This window comes from Syngnathoides biaculeatus, chromosome 4, assembly GCF_019802595.1.
Source record: "Syngnathoides biaculeatus isolate LvHL_M chromosome 4, ASM1980259v1, whole genome shotgun sequence".
Classification (NCBI taxonomy): Eukaryota; Metazoa; Chordata; class Actinopteri; order Syngnathiformes; family Syngnathidae; genus Syngnathoides; species Syngnathoides biaculeatus.
Window position 1 is genome coordinate 10,492,617 of NC_084643.1, and position 24,746 is coordinate 10,517,362.

The 24,746-nt window shown below is 44.5% G+C and overlaps 2 protein-coding genes and 1 non-coding gene across 5 annotated transcripts; 2 read left to right on the top strand and 1 right to left on the bottom strand.

Annotated features, from left to right (window-relative positions):
• Positions 1-82: 82 nt before the first annotated feature.
• Positions 83-17,014, bottom strand: ark2cb (arkadia (RNF111) C-terminal like ring finger ubiquitin ligase 2Cb). Of its 3 annotated transcripts, none has more exons than XM_061816122.1 (8): positions 15,885-16,925; positions 7,927-8,260; positions 6,501-6,629; positions 4,528-4,657; positions 4,339-4,443; positions 3,198-3,293; positions 2,011-2,114; positions 83-1,029 (listed from the first exon to the last, which is right to left on the bottom strand). In XM_061816122.1, the coding sequence occupies exons 1-8, from the start codon at positions 15,943-15,945 to the stop codon at positions 912-914; spliced, it is 1,077 nt and encodes a 358-aa protein (XP_061672106.1). In that variant the 5' UTR covers positions 15,946-16,925; the 3' UTR covers positions 83-911. The 3 variants fall into 3 exon arrangements, 2 of the variants coding, with proteins under 2 accessions (XP_061672106.1, XP_061672105.1); XM_061816121.1 differs by having other exon boundaries at positions 6,501-6,632; XR_009794486.1 differs by lacking the exons at positions 83-1,029; positions 2,011-2,114; positions 3,198-3,293; ... (2 more) ...; positions 6,501-6,629; positions 7,927-8,260 and adding an exon at positions 10,947-15,004 and having other exon boundaries at positions 15,885-17,014.
• A 67-nt stretch (positions 17,015-17,081) lies between these two features.
• On the top strand, positions 17,082-17,154 carry trnaa-ggc (transfer RNA alanine (anticodon GGC)). Its single transcript has one exon. It is a non-coding gene; the product is annotated as a tRNA-Ala (tRNA).
• Positions 17,155-17,845: 691 nt separating this feature from the next.
• On the top strand, positions 17,846-24,521 carry LOC133498881 (ATP synthase subunit alpha, mitochondrial-like). The gene is made up of 11 exons (XM_061816120.1): positions 17,846-18,035; positions 18,497-18,572; positions 19,479-19,648; positions 21,110-21,283; positions 21,366-21,532; positions 21,862-22,162; positions 22,318-22,542; positions 22,639-22,746; positions 23,643-23,787; positions 23,854-24,004; positions 24,119-24,521. Exons 1-11 carry the CDS (start codon positions 17,976-17,978, stop codon positions 24,195-24,197), a joined length of 1,656 nt encoding a protein of 551 aa, XP_061672104.1. The 5' UTR covers positions 17,846-17,975; the 3' UTR covers positions 24,198-24,521.
• Positions 24,522-24,746: the final 225 nt, after the last annotated feature.

Here is a 24,746-nt window from a genome sequence, read left to right on the forward strand (position 1 = left end):
ATACTATTTTTAATTCTGTTCTCTCGCTTTCACGGGTCTGTTTTATAGCAAAGTTCGACCAAACGAAGCTTGAAGCAAGCACGCCGGGCCTCTAATTCGGAGAAATGTGCGAGCGACTCTTCTTTTCATTTCCGTCAAGCAACTTTATCCGAGTCTCCCTTTTCTGAACGGTTAGACTGAGAACAGGTGCGACAGAAAGGTTTTAAAACTACGTTAAAATGTGACAAAAAACTATACGTAAAAATATTTTTTCTACGGTCTCGGCATATGACGGGGATGGATCCCCTGCGATAAACGAGGAGCTGACTGGAAATCCAAAAGAAACAACAGCGAACGGGGGGCAGGGGTCGTCCACTATTTTTGGCCTTTGTACATACAACGCACGCTATTCGCCCCCCTCCCTACCTGCCTGGTTTTCTAACGGTGTCACACAAACTCTCAAGTTGCTACACAACACTGTTACTCGGAAAATACTCAATCAGTACTATAGCACACCACAAGCATCGGGCTACACACCAATCATGCTTTTTGTGTAATGTTCTATACAGATGTGCTCGTGTGTGCGTATGTGAGTGTGTGTGTGTGTATAAGAAAGTGGGGGGGCGTAGGGGGGGGGGCGCACACATCATGACTCAGCACATCCTTTTATGGCCGTTGCCGCCATTTTCTAGTACATCCACTAAGTCAGCCCAGTCTTGAAAACGAGTCCACCGCATTCCTGCATGTGTTCTTTATGTGTGGGTGTATGTGTGTGTGTGTGTGTGCGTGTGGGTGTGTGCTTTTTTTTTTCTTAAATCCTACCCTGCCACCCCCTCAAAGGAGGGGTAGCGAGGAGGTCCCCCCCCCCCCCGTCCAGTTAAATCGCCCCCCTCCGAGGGGAGAGCGAGTGGAGCGACGGGATCCATCCGCCATCAACTGTCGGGGTTGAGCTGGGTTTCAATGTCCACCCTGCAGATGGGGCACTTGCGACTGGTCGCCAGCCACTGGTCCACGCACGCTTGGTGGAACAGGTGCATGCAGGGTAATCTCCTGAACACATACACACGTGGGAGACCGCTGAGTCAAACGATACCTTGACTTCCAACCAAACTGGTTTGCTGCCTAAACGGGCTGCAGGGGAAATTTAAAGCTGCTAATCATAAGAAGCTGGAATACTAATAATACTAGCATAATTTCTGGCCTGTAAGCCCCCAACACGCTTTCAACCCTGCGGTTTATGCGGTGATGCAGCTAATTTGTTCTTTTTTTTTCTAACGGCCGCAAGGGGGCACTCGAGCGGAAAAGGTAAGACCGGTGGAATATATGTGCCGAGGAAGTGAGTTTTACCTGTTTTTTTTTTTTTTTTTTTTTATCCCGCCCTGTAAGTGCTACTGTGCTGTTGCTATGTTAAGCTAAGCTAAGGTATTAAAACTATGAAAACTCTTTCTGTGTACCGTCTTTGTAAATATCTCATGTTTCAATGTGGGCACTTGCGACGTATGTATGTACCAAATGGTATTTCCTTTACAAATGTACTGGGTGAGGCTTATGATCAGGTTCGCTCTGTAGGCCTGAAATTACGGTAATTATTTTGTTGTGATGTATTTATTGGCAGCATTGGGAACGTCATGGAGTGCAAGAAATCGAAGAACGTAACGAGTGATGGAGAAGTTTTCCATTTTATACTGCGTGCTGCAGAATTTGAATGTGAGGAGATCTGAGCATTCCCCGTTTTATTTTAACTCTGCAGGACTCCTTTCTGAAAAATCATTTCTTCTTTGGACGAACCCTCCATTTTGGGAGAAATGTTTTATTTAGCGAGTTCTGCCCTTCAAAATGATTTATGTATTGATGAAACTTAGAACGCAAAACTTGGGCCACTGTGCTGCACATATTTTTTTACTGCACTACGGGGTTTACTCGTGTACTCTCGCTCGGTGGCCGTTACACTTGTAAGTGTTATCTCGAGTTGTGTTATGTAAAAAAAAAAAAAAACAAAAAAAACATGCACATGTTTTGACGCGTGCGTACCTGACATCCTCTCCGTCCTCCAGCATGGACAAACAGATGGTGCACTTCTCGTCAGTGTCCAGCTCCTCGTCGTCCAGACACATCTTCAGGTCCTGCGGGAATCTCTGCAACATCGACACAAGCGCTTCACGTGTCTGTTCTTTCTCTCAGAGAGCGAGCCAAAGGACGTGACACTCTCTTCTCAGTACAGTAAAGCCTCCTTTTCGGATGTATTTGCTTGCTCGAATGTCGCTGAGAAAACCCGGAAATAACATAATGCGCGCGGCCAGACCCGCTGACCCACGACGCACTTTGTTGTGAATTCCCACGCAGCTGAAAAAAAAACGTGAAATAACATAATGCGTGCGGCGCCTTTTGTTACTGTCAATTCGTGACTGTTGTTTGTCCCGAGTGCTGACAACAAAGCAATCTACGCCAAGTGGGACGAAATCCATAATTTCATCAAACTTCATCTCCCCAATAAATCTGAATGTAGCAGAGCACTCCAAAATTTTAATGATGTCGTGATGAGCTACTTCAGAAATGTTCTTAAGAAACAAATTGTTTTTTTGTTAAAAGGAGGCGAGTCACCACCCCTGAAGACATTTGATACATACAGAAGCATTTCTGGATTTTGTTTTGTTTGCTAACTCGAGTTACGAACATTTTTGTGTGTTACTTTTTGTAAAAAAAAAAATTATAAATGCTTTTTTCCCCCTTATTATTGTTTGTTTAAAGTTATTCTGCACTTTTGTTAATAAAAAAAAGCTTACAAGGCCGAGTCGTTACAGATACGGCAATGCGCTCCCAGCCTAGCGTACTCTACAACTTAAGCATACATTTTAAGCAAAAAATGAATTTTTCTTAAATTATTTTATTATATTAAGTATTTAAACTATACATGTCTGTCTACTATGCAGTTTATTTTCAGAAAAAGCTAAAAAAAAATGCTTTAAAAAGCCTAATGTTTTAGGCTCGGAATGCATTAATTCTTTTTCCATTCATTGCGATGGGAATCATGAATTTGGTTTTCGAACTATTCACTTTTCGAACCGTTTTCCGGAACGGGTTGTGGTCAAGAACCGAGCCATCGCTGTATTTGGGTTGCGTTTGCTGTATATCCATATTCAAATTCACCGGAGTGACTCATCCACACGCTGGTCTCAGTTTATTTGACCTTTGAACTCACTTCCGTACTGTGAGCTTACCTTCTTGTATTTGTGGGGGAAAGTGAATCTCTCGATGGTGGTCTGGACGGCGCCGCGATTCACGCTGCCCAGTCGATCCTCCAGCTGCAAAAGTTCCTGTTTGAAAAAAAAAAAACAGAGAGAGAGAGAACACAAAAATTTGCAAATGTGATCAATTTCTGCCAAGACGGACTGCAGGAGGATGTAAAAGTGCTTATGTTACGTTGGGAAGATTTGGACGCATAAAGGATTTTCCGGACCAGCGGAGAGTGCAAGAAATTCAGTGCCCAAAAGCACCGCAAGAGAAATCTGGTTCTGAATCAGATGTTTTTGTCATTGTATGCTGCTGAATTTCATTGCCAAGAGATGCAAGGGGGAAGTCGCATCGATTTGGATATTTTTATACTCTGACAACTTTGATTTCACCGTACGAGACTGTTGGAATAAGGATTCCTTTTGTTTGGGAAAAAATAAAAGGCTTAGTAAGCTCAGCCAAAAGACGAATAAAATAAAATAAAATAAAATAGTGGATGGATGGAGGGAGGGAGGTATAGATAGATAGATAGATAGATAGATAGATAGATAGATAGATAGATAGATAGATAGATAGATAGATAGATAGATAGATAGATAGATAGATGGATGGATGGATGGATGGATGGATGATGGATGGATGGATGGATGATGGATGGATGGATGGATGGATGGATGGATAGATAGATAGATAGATAGATAGATAGATAGATAGATAGATAGATAGATAGATAGATAGATAGATAGATAGATAGATAGATAGATAGAAGAGGCCCCCTGCTATTTGTGGGGGGGGGGGCATGGACGAGGCCAGACACTGAATAATGAAAAGCCATTTTCATTGCATTGAGGGAAAAAAAGTTAGTTGTTTTTTTTCTGTTTTGCTTTCTGTTTAGGAATAAAAGTTTTTGAATAAGCAGAGATAACTTGCCTTTTGCCTCCCCCCAAAAAAATGAAAAAGTTTTTTTTTTTTTTTAGGGAAAAAATAATTTAAACGATGAAACAAAAGAAATAGTTGAATCTGCGAGTGCGAAACCGCACGTATGAGAGGGTCCACTGTATTGTAACGTGGTCAGACCCATTTAAAAACAAAGATTACTTTGAATTGTAATCAATTGTCATCACCCACCTCGTAGCTCTCCCTGACGGCGGACGCGTGGCGCGAGGGGTTGAGACTCTGCAGCGCCAGCAGGTGCAGCTGAGGGTACGGGTAGTTGCGGATCTCGTGGACCACCTGGGAGAGGACGGATGAAAGAGGACGGCGTCAGGACGACGGATGGCCCCCGCCCGTCCAGATCCGGACGTGACTCCGGCTCACCACTTGCGTTGAGGCGTTGTTCCTGGGGAAGTGGTGCATCCTGGGAGAGGTCAGGTAGTGCTGATAGTGCTGCGGCAGTGGGTGGATGTGGTACTGGTGCGGCGGGAGGCCCGCGTCCACACTTAGATCCCTAGGCAGGGGGAAAATTAAAACAATATTTATGCTGCGTGGCGACATCTACATCTGTACAGAGGGAACTTGATTCACAAGTTGGATTCGTTCTATAACCAAATTCATTTGAGTTCTATTGACATGAAAAGCCATTAATTTGGCAAAATATTGCATTTTCCTTCATCTGTATAGTTGCAGGGCATTTACAGTAAATGGACAGTCCTTTAACAAATATATGCTGTAAATTGAGAACGATGTATTCTTGGATTAAACTCGCATATGTCACGAACCTCCGGTGCGGGGACAGACTCAAATGCAGGACTCCGAGGCAGAGGCATAATGTTCAATGTGGTTTATTCCGGAAACTGGGTCATACACGCAAGGTGACGAACTGGCAAATGCTCGTGACAAAAAGTTCTATTCCTGTCGGAATGTGAAACAGCTGTACCGCCTAGAGGAGTGGCCTGGCCACGCCCCTCTTGGCCAGTAGCCATGCCTTGCTCATAACAGCATATTGTGAGGTTAGAGAACTTCAAAAATCTTTGTACTCAATTCGTAAATATCATGGTACGACAATCTCAACTGCTTTGATTAAAAGATTCAGTATTTTTGCGAAATACCGTGTCCGCGCAAGCCAAGATTCGAACCCTGAACCTTAATCCTATGTGGCGGACCAACGTCACGTTGACCCAGTTCCGCACGAGCCTAACAAATAGTACGATTGTTTTTTCTGCACAGCTGCCGTACAGATATGTGAAGAATCCCATCAGCTGCCACATTATGCATCATTTGATACGCTTTCACACGGTGGGGGGGGGGGGGGTTCCACACCGAGGGGAGGGGGGGAACATGCTGATTCTGCAATGTTCAGAATGTTACTTTGACGAAACGCTCGTTGAATGAAGGAAGATGCGAAGATGTTGTCGCGAGCGCCGTGACTGGTTTCTGCCAGCAGTCCCAAACCAGGACCAGGCCCCGCTGAGACTGAATGAAAAACTGATTTTTTTGCAAATCAGGTCCACCCATGACGTACGCATATCAAGCATCCGATACCGGAACAAAACAAAACAAAAAAAAGGAATAAATGTGAATAAAGAACAAAGCAAGAAAGCCTTTGAAATTGTTACCCTCCCCCCACCCCAAAAAAAATTAATAATAATACTGAATACCATGCTTCCATTTTCAACAACTTTATGAAGCAGGATTATGTTCAATGACTGCGATTAGAACAAATTGCAGCGAGAGAAATGAGCCCAATTACAAGAGTTACTCCATTCTGTGTAGTACTGGGTTGTAATTTTTTCACCGTTTACTTCCACTTCACGACGTTGCCTTCAAATGAATCCAGACTGTGGCACAAAAAGCTTTGAAAAGAATTAGGCCAGCTCGGCGAAATGCCGCTAACGTCGTCGACGTCAAAATAGCTCCAAAAGTTTTGGGTTCCGATCTCCGGGCTTCTTCCCGTATTCCAAAGGGAAAACTGCGACGAAATGACCTCAGCTCACCTGCGACCCGAATGAAAACCGACGGATGAGACGACCCCCCCCCCAAAGAAGATTAAAAATGTGCATTTTTACGTTTCGGAAAAATGAAACCGCGCTAACTTTAAAGTGCCTCGAGTGCAAATTGTGTTGCCGTTTTCTGTCTTGAGGTAAAACCTCCGAAAAGTCATTACGGCTCATTAACGTTCCGACCCCCGTGGGGGGGCAGACGGGCCGTTTACCCCTCATTTCTGGTGTTCAAAGGAACTGGATTCGGGTCCTCGTTTCCTTGAATAAAAGTCAAGTACAACCGCGTTGCACCGGCGCCTGATTTAAGACGCCAATTGCAACAAAGTAGCGGCTGGCTGGACTTTTTCCTACCAGTCCGTTCCCTCGGCCAAGTAGCGAGGCTGCTGCACCACCGGCTGGGCTGGGACGTGCAGAGGCGGGCCGAACTCGTAGCCCGGACGTAGTCTGTGGGCCTGGTGCGGGACCCTCTCGGGTGTCCGTCTGCTGACACAAATCAGGACACTTTAATCATGGAGTAAGAAATGTACAAAATGGGGCAGATTCAAATCCTGAATCGACAGACAGACCACTTAAAAGCTAAGGAACCGGATTTGGTACCTTGGACTAAGGACAAAATGGATGCCATACACATCTTTACAAAGAAGGGACTTTTACCATCAGCATAACAATGAAAAGGTTATTCCAAATATACAGTACCGTAAAATTCCGACCTACAAGCCGCGACTTTTTTCCCACGCTTTCAACCCAACGGTTCAGGCGGTGATGCGGCTAATTTGTGCATTTTTACTAACGCCCCCAAGGGGGCACTCCAGCGGAAAAGGTAAGAGTGAGACTGGTATATATGTGCCGAGGAAGTGACTTTTACCGGCCACGTTAGTGCTGCGCTAGCGTTAGCGCTGTGCTAGCGTGTTGGTGCTGTGTTACTGGCGTGTCTCAGTGATTTTTACCGACACGTTTGTTTTTTTTTTTTTTTTTACCGGTCCCGTCAGCGCCGCGCTCGCGTTAACGCCGCGCTAGCGTCAGCGCCACGCTAGCGCTAAACTCTGTGTACCGTCCTTCTTTGTGGGCGTTTGCGGCTTTTCCACAGCTGCGGCATATGTATGTACCAAATGGTATTTCCTTTACAAATGTACCGGGTGAGGCTTATAACCAGGTGCGCTCTGTATTACGGTATTTATACCGGTATCACATCACCCAGTAAAAATCATTTTTTAAGTTTTTGATGATTCATCATCAACTACACATTCAATTCATGTTTCCTTCGTGCTCGACAGTAATTTGTGGGGGTTTGAATTTATTTATAAGTTAATCACCAGTCTGCGTATTTCCATGAGTGCCCCAAAATGGGAAATTTTTATTTCCGTATTTATTTATCCGATCGTCGTTTGCAATGTCGACCTGAGTGCAGACAGCGGGACCCGGGGGCGCTGCTACTGCGATTTATTTTAATAACAGTTTTAAATTATCATCGCTTGACTTGCCAGGCGACTGGATAATTATGATCCTCACTTACGTATGAAGCACATTTGATCGTCAATAAGTACACAAATAGCTGTAAAATCTATAACGGCGGCATTGAAAATTCGGATAAAATTGTTCAGTTGTTATTCGCAGTCGTACCGGAAACAGTTATGTTCTACAAACGGGCTACATTAATAATTGACGATAAGAAGTGACCATCTGTAAGATTGATTCGGCTTCTGCGTTTGGTCGTCACGAGTACATATTGTTGTACGAGTGCGCCGAGTATTGCAGTCGGGCCACTTGTGTGTAATACCTGTTGGGCGGCAGGATGTGTCGGTGCTGGGCCTCGAGGATCTGCTGCTGGAGGAGGTATTGCTGGTGTAATGCCTGAGGTAGGAAGGGAGGGGCGGGGATGTCCTGGAACTGGGGGGCGGGCATGGGGTGGTGTAGCGGGGGCCCGTGCTGGTGGCCGGGCGGGGCCAGGTGGGGGTTGATGCCCGACTGCGGCTGGCCCGGGTGGGGCATGGGGAAGTCCATGGGCAGCGGGGCCTGCGGGCCTAGCTGGAAGTGGCGGCAAGAGGTAGCATGGCTGTGCTGCTGCTGCTGCTGCTGCTGCTGCTGCTGCTGTTGCCGGGTGAAATGGGATCCTGGGGGCGGGGGGAGAAGCAGAACACGTCAGGCAGGCCGGCACCAAAAACCGCTGGCGATTAATTGTGGTCACCATGTACGGATGCCACTGTGTTGACATAGCATGTGAATGAAGCCCTACCTCGTACCTACGGTGACAAAATGCTTCTGTGGGGGGGGGACAATGACGGATACCGCAAAGGGGAACCGAAACCAAACACCAAAATCACCCCCGAGACGGAAAATGCGCACGAACCCCCCCGAACTACAGCGGAACCTCGCCGTACTCGCTCGACGCTGTACAAAACGTATTACACGGTGCCGCCTTGAGATACCGAACGACCAGACGTTGTAAACAGTGGGACGAGACGTGCAGGCAGATAATATTAACAATAATATCACGATTCTCACGGGCGTTATATCTCACTGAAGAACAACTAATATGACTGCGGCTTACTGAGGGCCGACCGTCTCCGTGTACGTCGGTAGGTGTGCTATACTGCCCCAAGTGGTCAAGACACACACAGCAGAAGCAGCGGCACGATGTCTATCGGATTGAATTTGAATTCTTTATATCCATGCAATATTATCGTTGACTTAGTTGTCCATTTATCTTATTTTAAAAACACCTTTCAAAAATGCTTCTTTTTGAGGGGAGGATGGAACAGATTAACGTCCATGTCCGATTACATTTCAAGGGGAAAATATGAATTGTCATACAAGTGCGTTACAAACGTGGTCACAGAACAAATTAATATCGTATCTCAAGGCACCACTAGATTTGTTGTTTAAACTGTCACAATATAATCAAAACACTATTTTTAAACTCCATCCATCCATTTTCTCAGCCGCTTATCCTCACATGGGTCATGGCACACCCTGAACTGGTTGCCGGCCAATCGCAGGGCACATAGTGACCGACAACAGTCACAATCACACCGGGGGACAATTTAGAGTGTCCAATTAATGTCGCATGTTTTTGGGATGTGAGAGGAAACCGGAGTGGCTGGAGAAAACCAACACAAGCACGGGGAGAACATGCAAATTCCACACAGGCGGGGCCGGGCTTGAACCCTGGACCTGAGAACAGTGAGGCCAACGTTTTACAGCTGAGACACTGTTCCGCCCACTTCTTTTAAGCTCATTTTACGAAATTAATCTTAAATTTATAGATAATTTGATTTGGGGGCAGGGGGTAAAAAAAAAAAAAAAAAAAGATCTGCATGTGTACAGTAAATGCAAGAATAACTTCTCCCGACAACCCAGGCTAAACTTAACTCCTCCCCACCATACAAAGATCTTAAAAGAACCGAGAGGAATACCAAATCAGGACACTTCTACGTTAAAGCACAAAAAAAGATGATTAGGAGCTTTTGGGTCAATGGGTAAGGATTGATAAACAAAAGAAATCAATAAAAGGAATATTCATATTTGTGAATAATTAACAGCGAATGGGCAACGTCCACTATATGTAATAGCATGTTGCCGAAGGTTAAGCAACATTACATGGTCCATAATTAACGTTTAACGCAGGACTACACAAGCTACTCAATATGAGCAATAAATCCACAATAAAAGAATGGAACATACGCAAAAGTCATCTTAATTATCGCGTTATTACACAGATTTTTTTTTAACCTCCGTATAACAGCTAATAAATGTTGGAAACAGTTCGAGAGAAGCGTTTACATTCGTTATTACAGGAAAAATGTTTATGAAATAAATAGAAACTGCAAAATTACCATCCTTCCGCAACGTATCTTCCGTATTTGACCTGACAGGTTCCACTGTTATTTCACCTTCTGACGTTACTCCGTACACGGGTCATATTTGACATTAGCGTTTACGGCTTATCCCTATTTGCACCCTTCCCACAATATTATTTCTTAGAAATATATATATATATATAATTTATTTATTTTTTTTATATAAACTTGTCCCGACCACAACTATTTGGCAAACGATTGCAGACGGGCCGTCGAGACACAGCCGTCGTTTCTCGTGCCGGGGTGTGCTTTCCACGTGTCGCGTGTTTTGCAAAGGCTGCTTGTGGAAAGAAAATTATTGGTGACGTCCACTTGGCAGCGCTAAACGTTCCACAATGACAAGAACATGCTTTTCTATTCCATTTCTTAAAAACGGCTCGTCTGCGTCGCACTTTCTGGAACCGAGCGAGGAAATCAAAACAGGAGGGCCCGTGACGGCGGCCGGGCGGCAGACGGGAAGTGACCTTGCGGGGTCAAGTTTAAGGTAGGGGAGGGGGGGAGGAGGAGTTGGGGCGGGGGGGGGGGGGGCACAGAGGATGCTTTGGGAGGGGGTGTGACGCCCGCCACGAATGAGAGCAGATAAGCTGGTACGGGCGCTGTGATGGAGGAAGCGTGGAGAATCATCTATCTTTTGTCACAGCAGGAGAGGAGGTGGGTGAGGGGAGGGGAGGGGAGGGGAGGGGGGGCGGAGGACAATAAATGGAAATCAGCAAGAAGCACACTGAAGGTTAGGAAAAACACTATATCCTTTATTGAAAAATATTAGTAAATTGTGTTTTTCTTTTCCCCTTAATATTATAATATAAAAATCCATGCAACCAAAAAAAAGAAATAAATAAACCACATAGACTGAAGGCAAGGCCCACCATGCTCCGTATAGGGTTAAAAAAAAAAAAAAAAAAAGGAACAAAAGCGGCATCCAATGAGCTACAGCACATGATTCAAGTACAGCAGGGTAACATCTTTACTACAGAAAGATTACATTGGATTCTCACAGGTCAATGTAGAGTCAAACCAAAAAACAAAAATCAAAAAGAAAAACAAAAGTATATGAATCATAAAACGTGACCATGCATTGGAAAAAAAGTACTATCAAGAGAAACCACAACCAAACAATAGACACGTTATACTACTAGAGAATCTCTTTTGAGCAGTGCAGGAAAATATAGGCATCCCTGTGAAATGGATAGCATTTTGCGCATAAGTTCGTTAGTGGGGAGGATTTTTGGGAAAGTGATGAACCACCAGTGAGCGCATTTTGCCTGCTGATACAGTGGAACCCCCAAAGTCAAAAACGCTTGAAACCTTTCAAGCTCGAAAACGGCACTCTGTCAGACTAGATCCGCCTGTTTCAAAGCGACTGACTCGACCACTATCCCTGCATCTGTTTTGCATTTTGCGTTGGCCTCCTTACAAAGCAGAAAGTGCTTTTGTTCGGCTTTAGCAAGCTTTTCAGCGTCATGGTGGCTGGAGATGATGGCCGGTCGCCATGTGCCCCTCCTATTAAGCCACGTTCAGCGTCATGACTGCTTCACGCATGTTACAGTGGAAATGTTTCAAGGTTTAGAACTACTGTGACATCCATGCAAATTTTAATTCAGCAGTCTACAACTTTTTGTATTATATGGAAGCATTATGTTAGTATTAAGAGAAGTGTCTTTGGTTTGCTTGCTTGCTTGGTTGATTTCTACCGTCTGATTTGTGTTCCCAATTTTTTTTTTTTTTTTTACATTAATGGTTCAATTTGGAATTTCACTCAATTCAATTTTGGAACGTGCCAATCGCAGGGCACATATAAACAAACAAACCATTTGCACTAACGTTCGTGCCTACAGACAAGTTAAGAGTCTTCAAATCAATCTACCGTGCGTGTTTTTCGGGCTGCCCGGAGAAAACCCGTGCTGTCGCGCGCAGAACATGCAAACGCCGCACAGGCGAGGCTGGATTTGAACCCTGGTCCTCTGAACTGTGAGGCAGAGATGCTAACCAGTGCTGCCTTTTCAAACATCGCAGTTACAAGAATTGTGACTTTTAGGTAAGAGCTAGATGAGCCCATGTTCTAACTTTCGGGTTGCGATATCCCTATAGGAACGGAACTCCGTCTGCTTGTACTACTACTATTGATTGGTTAACTTCTAGATACATTGATGCCTCGGTTCTCGACCACAATCCGTTCCAGAAAACGGTTCGAGACGTGATTTGGTCAAAAACCGAATCGATGTTTCCCATTACAATAAATGGAAAAAGAAATAATGTGTTCCAAGCCTAAACAAAGTGGGCTTTTTAAAGCATTTTTTTTTTTTTTGGCTGTTCCTGATAATAAACTGCATAGTAGAATTACATGTATAGTATAAATACTTTATATAATAAAATAATTTGGGAAATATATTTAGTTTTTGCTTAAAATGTATGCTTTAGAGTACGCTAGGCTGGGAGCGCATTGCCGTATCTGTAGCGACTCGGCCCCCGGCCTTGTAAACTTTTTTTGTTAACAAAAGTGCAGAATAACTTTAAACAAGCAACTTGCCTTCTTTGGAGCCACGACTGGGGGTTAATACGGTCGTCCTCCAGAAGAAGAAAAACAACAGTCACTACCAGGACACGTCCGTGTACAGAGGCTGCGTTATACGCAATAACAAAAGTGCACTGGTTGCGCCGCGCGCGTTATGTCATTTCCGGGGGTTTTTTTTTTCGGGGTGCGTTCGAATTGACAGCAACAAAACGCGTCACGGGTGGGTCAACTGCTTGCGGCATGCTCATTATGTTATTTCCGGGTTTTTTCGGCGTCGTGGGTCAGCTGGTCCGGGTTCTGCAGGGCTGCTCGAGTACCGATTTTCGTTCGAAAACAAAAGCAGAAATATCTCGAAATTTTCGTTCGAAAACGGGGACGTTGGAGAACCGAGGCTTTACCGTTTACTGGCCTGACAGTTTATCAAAGCTAAAAATGTTAATCGAAGTTTTGATGTTGGTGACCGAACAGAGTGCGCTCGACCTTGGAGGTGCCACTGCATTCTATCCATTATTGTTTTGGAGGCTGTTAGAAAGAGAAGCAGGCCCAACATTTCAGTGTGATTCAAAGATTTGTTTTTGCAAAAGGGGGAACAAAAGGACTAGACAAAATGGAGACAGTTATGGCATGTTGTCGTGTGCAGGTGCAGTGTACCTTCGTTCCGTTCCGTTCATTACCAGGCCAAACTCCAAAGTCCAGCCCCCCAAAAGTGGGACAATATTCAAACTGATCTTTTTGGAACAATATGGCACAGAAGTCCAGACCATTTCGCTTTATGATTTTACACCATAAGAGTGCATAAACATTAACTACCAAAGAGAAAGTACTCTTACTTGAATTTAGTTTTGTTGTACAACGATCAACGATCCTGATACAAGCACAGTGTTCCGTCGCTCTATCGCGGTGAATCATTTCCACTCCCCAGAATTATTGTAGCTTTTTAGGCGATCCTTTATGGCTTTTACAGTACACAAACGAGGCGGAATTTAGAGTGGTCGGTGTACTTTTAGCACCATGTTGCGCCGCGACATTCAAGGCAGTATTGAGGTCTGCTGGAAGAGATGTAGCCTAATTAAACCCAAAAAGAAGAGGCAAAGAAGGTCCCAAACTAATATTGATTAACAGTCACTCCGACAGAGCAGAGAAAATGTACAACTGCCGTGATTTTATGTACCGCTGCTCCATCTGTATTCAACTAGCAATCGGCTAGAGGTTTGTAGTTCTTGGTACGTTATCGACAAGGCTAATTTCCATTTGGTCTTTCACTTTAAATGTTAGCATTATGCGAGCAGACTTTGGCTCAACTAAATCAACTTTGGTTGAGATTTTTAGTGCTTGAACTCGTTTTTGGGTCAGTTTTACAGTAAACATCAATTTGGGGTGACGATAAGCCAGAAGCAAGCCCACTTGGGATTTGATTCAGAGAACAGCTTGTGGACATACGGGCAGTAGAAATACTTGAAAAAGTATGTTTCTATAAGTTTCAAATGTGGCCGGGAGAAAACTATTTTGAAAAGCATTTCTTTATTTCGAAGGCTTCGGAACCTCTCGCTGCGATAAACTGAGGTTTGTTGTATGATTCTACGGAGTGTTGAAATGTACAAAAAAAAAAAAATCTTTCTTTCAGTACATAAGAGTCAGTTGTCACCACACTGAGTTTTTGACTCATTTCTATATTTATATGCTGCAAGCGTTTTACTGTAACTTCGCCACTGTGTTTGCATAGGTTAGCGATAGACTACATTTATCATAGGCATAATTTGATCTTGGAACAAATGTAGTCAAATTGAAATGTTTTTCTATGGGAGATAATCATCAAGAAATTAGAAGAACCCATCAAAGAAGGGCCCGCGTTGGACTTTGGATGCTCCGCCGGACAGCGAAAGGCTAATTTCGCCGTCCAAATTGTCACACGAGAACATGTACACTGCACCTTGAGTGAAGAGAAAAGGAGGATGAGCCAAATTCTGGTGTTCAACAATGCGAGTGCAGCCGCTTTTCAGATCATGCAAAAATGTATCCACTTGACAGGAATTTACAGCATGTTGTCTATCAAAAGACTGGATGGGAGGTACACAATGACATTCCATTAAAAAAGGAGCTACATGTCCACTCGGGCGCTACAGCAAAAAATCGACAGAAACAAAAGACAAAAAGGTGCTCTGCTCTAAGATGTTAGCTTGTTTTTTGTTTTTTTTTTGTTTGTTTGTTTTTGTTTTTTGTTAGCTTGACATGGTTGGAATACATCTTGAAGGGAGGAGGAAGAGGAAGAGGAGAGGGGGAAGGGGTGCTTTGTTTTGTTTTTTTTTTTTAATACCAATGTCGTCTTCGGATGGAAAGAGGAAATGAAGAAGGGGTTCACAATACAGCTAAATGCAGAGAACAGGCAGAGGCCACGCCACACCACACAGCAGCAGATGATCATTAGCTACACAATGGGGGGGACGACAAAGATCTGATAAATGCAGAATGTAGAGCCAGCCTCCATACTATGAAACAGGGAAATAAGAACAGAAATAAAAGCACAATGAAATCACTGATGCCACTGTTGTCAAATTAATGTTACACTGTAGCTTCGTGTTGTTGTTGTTGTTTTTTTAGCCGCTCGCTCGCTCGCGTCAAAAAAAAAAAGGTGCAAAGCTACTAACAAGGAGAAAAGACGATGATTTGCAGAAAATGGTGGTGATACGTTTTCTGGAGCCAATTAACTTGTGCATCGATTACCGCTTGAGTCCATCCACGCCAATAATCATAAATAATCGCTGTGGCGAAAGCAGATGATCTTCAAATGACATCATCCAAGCACAGATAAACTGACTGGCTGGCGGCTGGGGAAGGCTACGGCTATTTTGCGGTGTTTTTGACGGTGTGAGCACACCAGCGCTTGTTTAAAAAATAACAATAAAAAATGGCAATAATAAAATGGAAATGCCGCATTGGAAAGCAATCCAAGTAACAGGGGGGGGGGGATAAAAGAAGGTGATGTGTTATGTACGGGAATGTTGTGAGAACACAACAGCCGGCGCTTGCTGAATCCTTTGTGACAATTGATTCCGCTTCAGGATGTAGCCAGCCCCCCCCCCAACACGGGTCAGTTAGCTTATCTCGAGTGGCCGCATTTGGACGCCATCCATGGCCAAATACGGCCGCCTTAAAGCCGTCATTCGGTGCTTGACGGTCATCTGCGAACCAAAGTGAAACGTCCGAAAGCAATTTGGCGAGCGATTTGAGCGTCAACGACGAGCTAGCCGACGCGAGCTAAAACAGCGGCTAAGTTGAGCGCTAACTTAGCCGACAGCTGCAGTGAATATTAAGATAATAAACAGGGCAGACGTTTTTTGCGGGGCTACCAAACAACCTGGCACCTACCTCGGTTTCTTACTGAGCCGAATACGGGGAGAACCAGGTATCCGACATGCACTAACACCATCCTGGGATCCTTATCTTATCTCTCCGCTGGGTTATTTGGAGAAAGCGAGTGCGGTCGTCGTAGTAGTAGCCCATGCGGATCTACATTCAGGCGGCTGGGCTGGCGAGCAGCGCGCGGGCCGAACGAGCAAAGCGTCTCTCGCTGACTGTCTGCCTGACTGACTGACTCCCTACACGACTGGATTGTAATGGAGCTCCGTCGACGATCGGCGGACTCGACTGACAAAAGCGGACGAGTCGTTCCGCGGAGCCGGCGAACGGTGGCGCTGTTTCCCCGCGGCCCGACCTCGAGGGACCCACGATTGCCATTGCAAAGTACGCTACAGTACTGCCCCTGAAACGAAGACCTTTTGTTTCTCATCTACATATCATCTAGTAATAATAGTTTAAAAAAAAAAAAAAAAAGAATGCTCGTATAATAGTATTCTTAATGAGCATAATCACGGTGGATCAGCCGGTAAAGCGTTGGACTCACGGTTCTGAAGGCCCGGGTTCCATCCCGGAGCCGCTTGTGTGGAGTTTGCATGTCCTCCCCGTGCCTTTGTGGGTTTTCTCTGGCCGCTCCGGTTTCCTCCCACATCCCAAAAACATGCAACATTAATTGGACACTCTAAATTGCCCCGAGGTGTGACTGTGATTGCGGCTGTTTGTCTCGATGTGCCCTGCGATTGGCTGGCGACCAGTTCAGGGTGTACCCCGTTCGCACCTCCTCGTTGACAGCTGGGATCGACTCCAGCACTCCCGCAACCCTCGTGGGGATAAGCGGCTAAGAAAACAGATGGATGGATGGCGCAACTGGTACAGCGTTGGCCTCCCGCTTCTGAGGACTGGGGTTCAATTCCCAGCCCTCCCTGTGTGTGCAATTGGCAGGTTCTGCCCGAGGCTGTGTCGGCTTTCTCCAGGAAATCCGATTTCGTCCCACCTCCCGAAAACATGTGTTAATGGAGACGCTAAAGTGCCCCTGGGTAAATTGTGTTGTATAGTATTGTAATTGGTGTAAATTCACCGACATTGCTTGCAATGACAGTCGTCCCTTACATTTTGAACCTCAGCCTGGAACAGGTCCCAACCTTGTTGAAGACCTCCTGTGTGGTGGTGGTTCCCAAAACATTCCATTATCGGGAGCAGGACACTAGAGGCCCCGTAGCTCAGTGGTTAGAGCACTGGTTTGGCAAACCAGGGGTTGTGGCTTCGTATCCCACTGGGGCCTCCACTCCCTCAGAAGGGTTGTGTCAGGAAGGGCATCCGGCGTAAAAATTACGCCAAACATATATGTGCGTTCATCTGAGATGACACCTCAGCTGTGCCCAATTATTAATCCATAATTTCATATAAAAAAAGAAGCCAGCCAAAATAAAAGTAAGTAAATTAAGAGCATAAAATAACTAATGACTGTGCCCAATTATTAATCCATAATTTCATATAAAAAAAGAAGCCAGCCAAAATAAAAGTAAGTAAATTAAGAGCATAAAATAACTAATGAGTCAAACATTTGTGCTTGTTTTGTGTTGTTTCCATTCTCAAAGTTTTTGAATGACCCTTTATGCACATCACATTTTTCAGTAACAATTGATAAATTTACAACAACGACTTTATGGTTTTGTTGCGCTCTTTGCGTTCATCCAAACAATACATTTTTTTTTTTTTTTTTTTACAAAAAAGAGTAAAGTAGGTCAATATTATCTGCAGTAAACCGGGATACTTCTTTCCAGAATTTAAATAGATGTACCAGTATTTCAGGGAATATTTCATGCAATGAAAAAATAGACACAAATGTCGTATTGGAGGTAATTTTGGCACGATAATGCATCTATGATTTAATTTTTTTTTTTTTTTTTGTATTTGCAAGACTTCTTCGTCTTCTTGTCATATAAATCTCGCCAACAGGAAGGCAGTGTTGAGCCGAGGCGGTCTGATCGCGCTGCAGTTTGCAGATATATCGAAGAAGAGTTGATTCAGCCATTACGTTCTCCCTGAGCAGGTCGCAGCCGCCAGCGGTGGAGGACAGCCGGTCACTACCAAGCGAACGAAATGTTATCCGTGCGAGTTGCAGCAGCGTTGGCCAGGACCCTACCGAGAAGGGCCGGATTAGTAAGTGTTGACCCGGCCGCTTCATTTCGTGCATGCGTAAACTTTTGGACGTGAAGGGTAACTCCGAATAAATGTCAGCGCTGCAGGCCTCGAGCGAGCACGACTTTTTTCATTTCTTCCTTCTAAAACACCCCAGAAATGTGATTTAAGGTTAATTTCCGTCTGCAGCTTTCTATTTTTGTAATTGTATGATATTGTCGCCCTTGTGACGGCGGCCGTGCGTGTGCGTTAGCGCGTGAGCTAATGTCGCGTAGCTGCTAGTTAGCATAGCAACTCATTCAAGCGCGCTTTGAAGGTCAGCTTGCCTGACTGCAGCCACAGGGCTAAAAAAAAAAAAAAAAAAAAAAAATCGCCTTCCCCCCTTCCTCGTATACTGTGCACGCTCTTCAAAACATAGTCGTGCAATCAAACGCGCCATAGTTCTTTGCAGTCAGCTATATTTTTAATGCATTTAATGCCAGGTGTCCAAAGCTGTCCCGGCCGCCTGCGTGGGGGTCAATCACCTCCACACTCACAGACCATGGCTGCAGAAGACTGGTAAGAAAAACAATAATATGACTAGATAATCCGAGAAATTTGCCCTTAGTGATGATGGAAGGTCATTGTTACTGTCTTGGCATTGCAGTGGGGCTGTGGTACCAAAATAAAACCTCGACAGCAATCTGTTTATAGAACATTAAATGACATTACTCAATATGATTAGCTCTTTTATTTTCTTCTTTCTGGTATTTACTTTATGTGTCATGGCAGCACACACCTTTTGAATCAGTTTCCCCAGCGTCAACCTGTAAAAATAAATTTCTGCGCAGATGGTGTTGTGCTTCCTTTTGGGTGGGCAAAATCCTACTTTCCGTAGTACGCATTGAATAAATTTCACAGTTTAAATGTTCAACAATCTAACGTACTCAAATGAGCTGTCAAACTGCATGGCTCAGCTGGTCCGTACGTCTGATGTCGGCTGTCTTGGACTTGCCTCGGTTATACAGGTGAAGGAAGGAGACCCCTGCTAAATATTTGTGGCTTAGTTCAGAAGTTCCCAACAAATTACAGCATATAAATTATTGGCTTTGGAATGTTCAGCACCATTTACTCCAGGATTGCCCTGCACTTTTTTTTTTTTTAAACTTTGTTGAAATGGTCACTAAAGCCATAAAGTAAGGTGACAAAATTGCCAAGTTGGCAGCACTGTTTTTTGGAGACTAGCCCCTCTCTGTTTGCAGCTGTCTCATAGTAGCAACTGGATATCAGTGGGAATGCATTTTGAAACACAAAAAGCAGCAAAAAGGAAAAAAAAAACTTGCTGATGTTTAATAAATCTGTAACATTGATTTAATCGCCCAGACCCAACTTGTGCCTTGTATTGAACAATAACTAACTACCAGCAGTGTTGGCCTACATTGATGCTTATGAATGTTTTTGTTTTTATTAAAAAAAAAAAAAAAGGCACGGCTGAGGTGTCCTCGATCCTGGAGGAGAAGATCATGGGAGCGGACACCTCTGCCGACCTGGAGGAGACCGGCCGAGTGCTGTCCATTGGTGACGGCATCGCCAGAGTCTATGGTCTGAGGAATGTCCAGGCGGAAGAGATGGTGGAGTTCTCCTCTGGCCTCAAAGTACGTCTGGGATAACGCTTCCCAACCTTTTATTGAGCCATGGCATTTATTTGACATGAGAGAGTCTTAACGACGTACACCAAAAACATAATTAATTAATGATGTATCCACAGTTTTAATTGTACTTTCTACCAAGTAGTGGAAGAGCATTTAATTGTTCTCCCTTTTTCTCAGGGGAGCGGTCAAACAGCTACTTTATTAAAAGCAAAATATAATAGACTAAATGGCCAAGGTTTATGATGGAGTTCTGTCCCTACGGTGAAAATCGCTAACAAGGTAGTGAATCCGACTTTCTGTGAATATTTTTCAGAAGCGCTTGTTGGCCATGAACTATAAAGGTGTCAAATAAAACAGTGTTGGCAGTATTTTGTCTTGCTGCAGTTGATACCGAAATAATGACTTTACTATACATTGACACCAGAACTGAGACTATACCACGGCTAAAACTCAAAACATTTAAATTAAAGTACAAAATCACCCCTTAGTCTTTCTGCTTGTATTTTTAGTGTTTTTACCGCTGATCTTGCTTTATAGAGTTAAACAAAATGACAAATTTACCTTTAAAGCAGCAGTTGATCCTTTCATACTGTCAAAAACGGGGTCTACTGAGGGCTGTTGACAGTCTGCCATAACACCATGCTTTATATGTTGCCAACCAACATTTTCAGGAAAAATATACCTTCATTTTTTTACAAACAAAATTTGACAAACTTCAAAGTAACCAGGTGACAAACACTGCCACTGACGGCTTTAGAAGTCAAATATCCATGTTAAATTGAGAAAATTATTAGTGTTAAAATGGAAGAAAATCTCTTTAAACACAATCTATGTTGACTGAAAAAAGTGAAGCAATTTAACAAATTAACGGCTTTTCTTTGTGATTAGTATCCAGCAGTAGTCCCTGAAAATGTAAACAAAATTGCATCCTACATACCGTAATTTCTGGCCTACAGAGCACACCTGGTTTTAAGCCTCACTGAGTACATTTGTAAAGGAAATACTATTTGGTACGTGCATACATACGCCGCAAGTGCCCGCATTGAAACACGAGATATTTACAAAGAAAGGTGGTACACAGAGACTTTAAAGCTAGTGCTGTGCTAACAGGGCCGGTTTAAAAAAAAAAAAAAAAAAATCATCATCATACTGGTAAAAATCACTGAGGCACAGCAGTAACACACTAGCGCAGCTCTAACAGGGCTGGACCGGTAAAAGTCACTTCCTCGGCACATATATTCCACCAGTCTCACTCTTACCTTTTCCGCTCAAGTGCCCCCTAGCGGCCGTTAGGGAAAAAAAATGCACAAATTAGCCGCATCAACGCATAAACCGCAGGGTTGAAAGCGTGTTGGGGAAAAAAGTCGCAGCTTATATATAATTAGAGTAATGCTCTTTCGCAAGTACATTTAAGACCGAAGACTTCCCAGGTTTCCTTCACCCGTTGTGGTTCTTCCCCGCCAGGGCATGTCTCTGAACTTGGAGCCCGACAACGTCGGTGTGGTGGTGTTCGGCAACGACAAGCTGATTAAGGAGGGCGACATCGTGAAGAGGACGGGCGCCATCGTCGACGTTCCCGTCGGCGAGGAGCTGCTCGGCCGCGTGGTGGACGCTCTTGGAAACGCCATCGATGGGAAGGTCGATAAAAGCCACGAAATACTACGCCTAATGTAATAATCGTTCGTGAAAGCTGCTCTGGAGTCAGTTGGCTTCTTCGCAGGGTCCTCTGGGTTCCAAGACACGTCGGCGTGTGGGTCTGAAGGCCCCGGGCATCATCCCCCGCATCTCCGTGAGGGAGCCCATGCAGACCGGCATCAAGGCCGTGGACAGCCTGGTGCCGATCGGCAGAGGGCAGCGTGAGCTCATCATTGGTGACAGGCAGACTGGGTGAGCGGCGGTCCCACCTAAAATGCCAACCATTAGGGACGGCAATTTGAAAATATTGCCTGGGTAGGCCAAGTATTTTATTTTGGCAGTGGCAGATCGAAATGGGTATTTAACTGTCATCATTTGATTCGTCCAGCTCAAGTGTTAAAAGTACGCTCACCGTTTGCTGCAACCTTTCTAAATATGCATACTGAGGTGCTTAAAAAAACCCACATCAGTTCTTTACCAATAATATCTTATTTATTTTGATACGCATTTTATTTCACATTATTTCCCCTCATTACAGCCGTTGCATGTATTTCAAACGTGACGAGTGCCTCCCCCTCCAGCAAAACCGCCATCGCCATCGACACCATCATCAACCAGAAGCGCTTCAACGAGGGCACGGACGAGAAGAAGAAGCTGTACTGCATCTACGTGGCCATCGGCCAGAAGCGGTCCACCGTGGCGCAGCTGGTCAAGAGGCTGACGGACGCCGACGCCATGAAGTACACCATCGTGGTCTCGGCCACCGCCTCGGACGCGGCGCCCCTGCAGTACCTGGCCCCGTACTCTGGCTGCTCCATGGGCGAGTACTTCCGGGACAACGGCAAGCACGCCCTCATCATCTACGACGATCTGTCCAAGCAGGTGACTTTTGGAGCCTCATGAGAGTTCTTAAACGGCAAAAACGTTTCGGGTCCGGGGAGGACTTGGATGGGAGCTTCTCCCCCCCTCCCGCCCCCAACGGTTCTCTCATAACCTGAATGCAACGTGAACCGGAACGTCCGATTGTTCTCTGTCAGGCCGTCGCCTACCGTCAGATGTCCCTGCTGCTGCGTCGCCCCCCCGGTCGGGAGGCCTACCCCGGCGACGTCTTCTACCTGCACTCCCGTCTGCTGGAGAGAGCCGCCAAGATGAACGACAACTTCGGCGGCGGCTCCCTCACCGCCCTGCCCGTCATCGAGACCCAGGCCGGCGACGTGTCCGCCTACATCCCCACCAACGTCATCTCCATCACCGACGGCCAGGTGCGAAACCCCCCACTCGCGTCTCGGCTTTTGCTGGTCCTGACCTCGCTTTTGATTTTTTTTTTTTTTTTTTTTTTTTTTTTTTTTGTGCCGTAGATCTTCTTGGAGACCGAGCTGTTCTACAAGGGTATCCGACCCGCCATCAACGTGGGTCTGTCTGTGTCCAGAGTGGGTTCTGCTGCCCAGACCAGAGCCATGAAGCAGGTTCATAAACAAGATATTAAATGGACTTTTCCGATGGCGACCTTAAGCTCCGCCCCCTTAGCCATGTCCCACAACCTTTCAAAATGGAGATTGAACATAACATGATTGAAGTCGATTCCAGATAATATCGCGGTATGTTTTTTTTTTTTTTTGCCAAATGCGTCAGACTTGTCCGAGAGAGGTCTCAACTATTTCACGCGAGGATATGTACACGAAATTAAGATTTGGGACGGAGCGCTACGCAATGTCAGAGTTACAGTGAAATGTTGGCGATCGATGCAAAAAAAGTTTGATGCGTCACAAACTTCATATTGAAATCTAACAGGATAAAATAGTGGACAATAGACAATGCGGCTCTCTGATTGGCTCTTATTGTATGCGTTATCGACAGGTCTTAAAGGTCCATTGACATTAAAAAAAAAAAAAAATTATTCACAATTTTTTGTTTTTGTTTTTTTTTTTCTCCCTAAAATAATGAATTTTTTAAACGTGGACTTAAAATTAAAAACTTATTGATTTCAAGAAAAGTTAATTTGCTTTATTGAAGCTATTTTTTTGGATCAAATTTTGGATTTAAAAATTTAAATTAGAATTTAAAAAAATGTAAGTTTTTTTTTTCAATGGAATTCAAATCTCTAGTTAGTTTTCTTACAGTAATACCTTTTTATGTGTACTGTATATATTTTCTAATCTGGATGAGCAAGTCTAGCGTATTGTTGGAAAACCTGAAAGTTCCGGCACGCGCAGGACCTCCGCCTCTAGTAATCGGCCCAATTTCAATTTTATTACAAATCTTTTTGTGAAAAGATGTTTGTTTGGATTGGAAATATGTTCACCAAGCCGTTCAGTAAGAGGGTTTTTTTTGTTTTTTGTTTTGCTTTCTTCCAACCTTGCAGGTTGCCGGCACCATGAAGCTGGAGCTGGCTCAATACCGCGAGGTGGCGGCTTTCGCCCAGTTCGGCTCGGATCTGGACGCCGCCACCCAGCAGCTCCTCAACCGGGGCGTCAGGCTGACCGAGCTGCTCAAGCAGGGACAGTACTGTGAGTGTTGGCTCAGCGACTCTCCCCGCCATCTTTCTCGGGCTCACTTTGGACCCTTTCCTTCAGCCCCCATGGCCATCGAGGAGCAGGTGACCGTCATCTACGCCGGCGTCAGGGGGCACCTGGACAAAATGGAGCCCAGCAAGATCACAAAGTTCGAGAAGGCTTTCCTGCAGCACATCCTCAGCCAGCACCAAGACCTGCTCGCTGCTATCAAGTAAGTTCTCCCAATTCAACACTTTTTTTTTTTTTTTAAATCATTTAACTTGTTAAACACACACAAAAAAAAAAACAAACCCAACACATTAAACCTCCGATGGTTGCCTTTCAGGGCTGACGGCAAGATCTCTGAGGCATCGGATGCCAAACTTAAGCAGATAGTTCTGAACTTCCTGTCCAGTTTTGAGTAAGCAGGTCCAGCCCTTCAGGTGCTCTTCAGTCCTCTTATCATCATTATTATTATTATTATGATGTATGTCAACACGCTGAAGACCAAAACCTCCATGTACAGATTTGTCCCGATAAAATTTTACAAAACATGCTAAGCTGTAAAATAATTCTGATCGGATCATGGGAGTCCAAGCGTACGTGCGCATCATTTCAGAACATTAGTGAGGAGTCCTGCTGTCCACTAGCGAAATGTCGTTTTGGTGGCTCCTGTAACGTATGTGAGGGCCTGTCAGGATGGAGGCAAGTGTTTAATATGATGACAATAAATTGTGTAACAAATTGAACAGTTTTTTTTTTTTTTTTTTTGTCTCTTGAGTTCATGAAGTTATGGCACATTCTTTGAGGTTTTTTTTTTTTTTATCCTGCTCAGACTATTAAAAAAAAAAAGCTAGTATGAAACTATTGCCTTGTGACAATACAATGTACAAAATACTGTATTCCCTCTCAAATGCCAACGTTGTTGGTAGTTTACTCCACTTTGTAGTCATAATGTCCAGTGGGTGGCAGCA

What these genes read in the sequence shown, in the direction of transcription:
- ark2cb (XM_061816121.1), bottom strand. Translation starts at nt 15,945, where the DNA reads ATGGTGTTAGTGCATGTCGGATACCTGGTTCTCCCCGTATTCGGCTCA. An exon ending in TTGGCCGAGGGAACGGACTG is followed by an intron (nt 4,658 to 6,500) that starts GTAGGAAAAAGT and finishes CCCCCTGCCTAG; the next exon opens with GGATCTAAGTGTGGACGCGG. An exon ending in CCGTCAGGGAGAGCTACGAG is followed by an intron (nt 3,294 to 4,338) that starts GTGGGTGATGAC and finishes TTTTTCAAACAG; the next exon opens with GAACTTTTGCAGCTGGAGGA.
- LOC133498881 (XM_061816120.1), top strand. Translation starts at nt 17,976, where the DNA reads ATGTTATCCGTGCGAGTTGCAGCAGCGTTGGCCAGGACCCTACCGAGA. An exon ending in TACCGAGAAGGGCCGGATTA is followed by an intron (nt 18,036 to 18,496) that starts GTAAGTGTTGAC and finishes ATTTAATGCCAG; the next exon opens with GTGTCCAAAGCTGTCCCGGC. An exon ending in ACCATGGCTGCAGAAGACTG is followed by an intron (nt 18,573 to 19,478) that starts GTAAGAAAAACA and finishes AAAAAAAAAAAG; the next exon opens with GCACGGCTGAGGTGTCCTCG.